The 5,000-nt window shown below is 43.8% G+C and overlaps 1 protein-coding gene across 1 annotated transcript in view; it reads right to left on the reverse strand.

The window, feature by feature from the left end:
- LOC308366199 (atrial natriuretic peptide receptor 1) overlaps positions 1-5,000 on the reverse strand; it is a gene marked incomplete at both ends in the record, with an annotated part of 18,586 nt that overhangs the window by 3,835 nt on the left and 9,751 nt on the right. The window contains 7 exons of the mRNA XM_080839834.1: positions 1,221-1,340; positions 1,653-1,754; positions 2,012-2,060; positions 2,176-2,314; positions 2,556-2,677; positions 4,548-4,691; positions 4,852-4,938. Of these exons, the coding sequence (XP_080695960.1) occupies positions 1,221-1,340; positions 1,653-1,754; positions 2,012-2,060; positions 2,176-2,314; positions 2,556-2,677; positions 4,548-4,691; positions 4,852-4,938 (763 nt within the window). The remainder of the gene's footprint in view (positions 1-1,220; positions 1,341-1,652; positions 1,755-2,011; positions 2,061-2,175; positions 2,315-2,555; positions 2,678-4,547; positions 4,692-4,851; positions 4,939-5,000) is intronic.

Raw genomic sequence — 5,000 nt, forward strand, 5'->3', positions numbered from 1 at the left:
TGGTTAATCGAGCCCAGGAGAAATGACCTTACCTTCAGTTAATTTAAATAATATGGAGATGAACTAAGATGTAGACCTCTATTATTATCTAGCATTAACCTGCCCCTGAAAGGACAGTGTCCTAACTGTCTAGCTAGCTATCTTAACGGTGTTAATTACCGGCATGCGTGTGTTATGGCAAACGTTCACGTTGTCATGTCAATCCATTATTAAACGTATACTTGTGCATATCGATTGGAACTTCGTACATTAAGAAAAACTTCTTCTTTACATGTGCTTACTGCGTTTGAGAGTGAGGTAAATCTCTTTACATATCTTGTATCATAGCGGGAGTGACAGGGGAGAGAGGAGGAAAACAATATCACAACCTGACCGTGTACTAGGGGTGGGTATTGCCAAAGAAGTCACGATTCGATTCGTATCACGATTCACATGCCACGATGCGATTCTATCACGATGCATCGCGATACTTGAATTATTGCGATGCATTGCGATGCATTGCGAATTTTCACTGAACACTGTTAGAAAAAAATTAAGCCATTACCAGTGGCTGACTGGCTGTGTATGATCTGGATAGTGTGTTCAATTGATAACTCAAAGCAACTCAGTTCATACATAGCTGTATTTATTGAAACGACTTTTGGAGGTTACTTAACACAAATATTATTATTACTGGATACACTGCATGTTTTGCTTATGAATGACTTGTCGCAGTATCGCGCGGCCGGAAATGCTTGATGTTCGCCAACCATTCATGCAATTTAAAAAAAAATAAAATAAATAAAATATATATATATATATATATTTTTTTTTTATTAATAATCGATACTTGGCGTTAACAATCGATGCAGTAGATTGTGAAAATTAGAATCGCGATGCATCGTCATTACGATTATTTGGCACACCCCAACCGTGTACTGGACAGATTGACTGAATGCGGAGCTGTTGGTAGCCCAGCCATTTGGAAACAGCATGTGAACCAAACCACTTTGAGGAATAGGGGGATCATGATTTTTCAACACTTAAAAAGCACATTGTTTTATAATAAGCACCGCGTTTATTTCATATTACTTTATAAAAAAAAAAAAATGTCCAATGTTTGTTGGGGGGGGGCGCAACTTTATGGTAGGGGGGGACACGTCCCCCCAGTGTCCCCCTGGATCTCTGCCTATGTGTGTGTGTGTGTGTGTGCCTTCGCGTATTTATCTGACTGTAAGTACCAGGTTCATCATCATGTCCACGGGGCTGACTTTGTTGGGGTTGATGCGGTGAACAAACTTCTTGATTTGCTCAAAGGTGGGCCGCTGAACTGGGTTGTGAGCTCTGCACCTACGGATGAGCTGGGAAGTACACACAATCACACACACACACACACACACACACACACACACAATCACCCCCCCCCAACACACACACACACGCACACACACACACACACACACTTCAAATGAACTGGCATATTATTTGTACCAATTGTAATTAAAAACAAGACATAAACATCAACTCTATTGACTTCAATCACAAACAACAAAATAGGGTCATATAATGATTGTAGTGTGAAGGTGTGTGTGTATGTGTGTGTGTGCGTGTGCGTGTGTGTGTGTGTGTTAATGTGTATGTGTTTGTGTGTGTATGGGTGTGTGTGTGTGTACCTCCACATAATCAGCTGGACAGGGACAGGTGCTGTCTGTCTTCCCAGAGATAAGTTCTGGCAGCGGAGGACACCAAGCACTCTCCTGGGGACTCTCATCCACCTGGCTCACACACACACACACACACACACACACACACACACACACACACACACACACACACACACACACACACACACACAGTCAGCCACCCAACTGTGTTGTGTGACTGTCCATCAGTCCCACACCACAGCCTCCTTCAAGAATAATCCACTGCAGATGAAACACACTCACAGGCAACGGGTCACACAGACACACACACACACACACACACACACACACACACACACACACACACACACACACACACAAATACTCACAGGCACCGGGTCGCTCCGGGTGGCGATCTCCAGCAGGATGATAGAGTAACTGCAAACACACACAGAGTGTAACAAATGTTAGTGTATGTGTGTGCTGGTGTGTGTATATTTCCAGACGGCTCAGTTTGTGTGTTTGTGTGTGTATGTGTGTGTGTGTAGTGTACCTGAACACATCTCCTGTGAATGAGGGCTCTGTGCATGAGTGTGTGTTCTCTGGGGCCTGATACACCTCCCTTAGCCTCTGTTGATACACAGTCAAGGGCTCTGCAGCATCCTCACGCCGGTATGACCACAGACCATAATCTGCATACATGCGCACACACACGCGCGCGCGCACACACATGCACACACAAAGTGTAGGCACTCAATCTTATTTGATCTGATTTCTCAAATAAAAAGATGAAATCTTTACACAGTACCTCATACTTAAGGATGTGTGCACTGATAAACACGGACAAACACACAGTTAGTCACTGACACACACACTTACACACGCACACACACACAGACACACACACACACACACAGACACACACACACACACCTGTTATCTTGCAGACCCAGCGGTCGTCGATGACGCAGTTGCTGGACTTGAGGCGGCCGTGGCAGATGCGGTGTTGGTGCAGGTAGGAGAGGCCGCGGGCGATGTCCGTCGCAAAGGAGAACCTGCAAGTCCACAGCTGATGAGAACCCCTCACGTTAAACACACACACACACACACATATACACACACCCCTCTTTTTAAACACACACACACACATATACACACACCCCTCATGTTAAACACACACACACACACATATACACACACCCCTCATGTTAAACACACACACACACACAAATACACACACCCCTCATGTTAAACACACACAAACACATATACACACGCCCATCATGTTAAACACAGACACGCACACATACAGTATACACACACCCCTCAGGTTAAACACAACCACACACACATATACACACACCCCTCACGTTAAACACACACACACACATATACACAAACACCTCATGTTAAACACACACACACACACACAAATACACACACCCCTCATGTTAAACACAAACACACACACATATACACACACCCCTCATGTTAAACACACACACACACACACATATACACACACCCCTCTTTTTAAACACACACACACACACACATATACACACACCCCTCACGTTAAACACACACACACACACATATACACAAACACCTCATGTTAAACACACACACAAATACATACACCCCTCATGTTAAACACACACACACACATATACACACACCCATCATGTTAAACACAGACACGCACACATACAGTATACACACACCCCTCAGGTTAAACACAACCACACACACATATACACACACCCCTCACGTTAAACACACACACACACATATACACAAACACCTCATGTTAAACACACACACACACACAAATACACACACCCCTCATGTTAAACACAAACACACACACATATACACACACCCCTCATGTTAAACACAGACACACACACAAATACACACTCTTTTGCATACAAATGAACAGACACACACCAACACAAATATAAACACACAACACACTCCCATATGTAAACAAATGTGTGCACACACACACAAACACACAAACTAAAGTTAAAGGTAAAGTTTATGTGCTTGTTGACAGTTGTACACTCGATAATTGGCACCGTGCACGCACCACACACACACTGAACACAGAACACTGAACACACGCTCAACGAGCTGAACAGGATCCCAGCACTCTGATCCACACTTGAACAAACCCACCAAGTGGAACTAATACTTTGAGTGTCCAAAAGGCAACCCTGAGAGACTGGCACAGATGGTTGAGAGGAGTGGAGGCATACGGAGCAGGCTTTAAGGTGGGTACCACCAGACTATTGAGGGCCTGGGAGCTTACACTCAGCAACACACACTCAGGAACACACACATTCAGGAACACACACTCAGCAACACACACTCAGGAACACACACATTCAGGAACACACTCTCACCAACACACAATCAGGAACACACACACTCAGCAACACACACTCAGGGAAACACACACACTCAGGAACACACATACTCAGGAACGATCACTCAAGAATATATCAAGAACACTCTAAGACAATCACACACCCGAAACCCCAGATTGACATGCACCAACATACAAAAGTACACACACACACACACACACACACACTCCGTTCCAGCTGGTTGTGTGAGTTTGCAGTTAACTCATGTGCCTTTTCATTAGGCATGCATTCAAAACCGTGATTGTGGATGCTGTCTGTTTTTCCATTGCCAAGTAAACCATGTGTTACCTACCATGTGTTGATAAATATGACACACCCACAAATTGCAGAATAGTGTGAGCACCTTGTAATATGTATGTCATTACATATCTAAGTGACTGTGTGAATGTATGTGTATGTGTGTGTGTGTGTGTGTGTGTGTGTGTGTGTGTGTGTGTGTGTGTGTGTGTGTGTGTGTGTGTGTGTGTGTGTGTGTGTGTGTGTGTGTGTGTACCTGAAACCCCAGTTCAGTGGGATGTCTTCATTGAGTAGCACATCATTCAGACTTCCTTTGGGGCAATACTCCGTAACTATGGCTACATTTGGAATCTCAACACATCCTCCATAGAACTTACAGAGGTTTGGATGATCCAGCTCTCTGGAACCACACCACACACACACACACACACATGCAAGAAAAACACACAAAAGGTTAATGACAAGGATTCCAACGAAAAATGTTGGATAAATTCTATACCAGGCATGTAACTACACAAATCTCACAAATTCACACACACACACAAACAAATTTTCCTCACCGAACTTGTTTGACTTCTTGTCGGATAGACTTAGACAAGGAGAAGCTCTTAGTCATGATCTTCTTTATGGCCACTGTTTGTCCATCACTACAGGCAGAAATAACCAGTAGGAATGTATGTGTATATATGCACTGTACATTTTTGTGTGT

This window comes from Sprattus sprattus (genome assembly GCF_963457725.1).
Source record: "Sprattus sprattus genome assembly, chromosome: 5".
NCBI classification, from domain to species: Eukaryota; Metazoa; Chordata; class Actinopteri; order Clupeiformes; family Clupeidae; genus Sprattus; species Sprattus sprattus.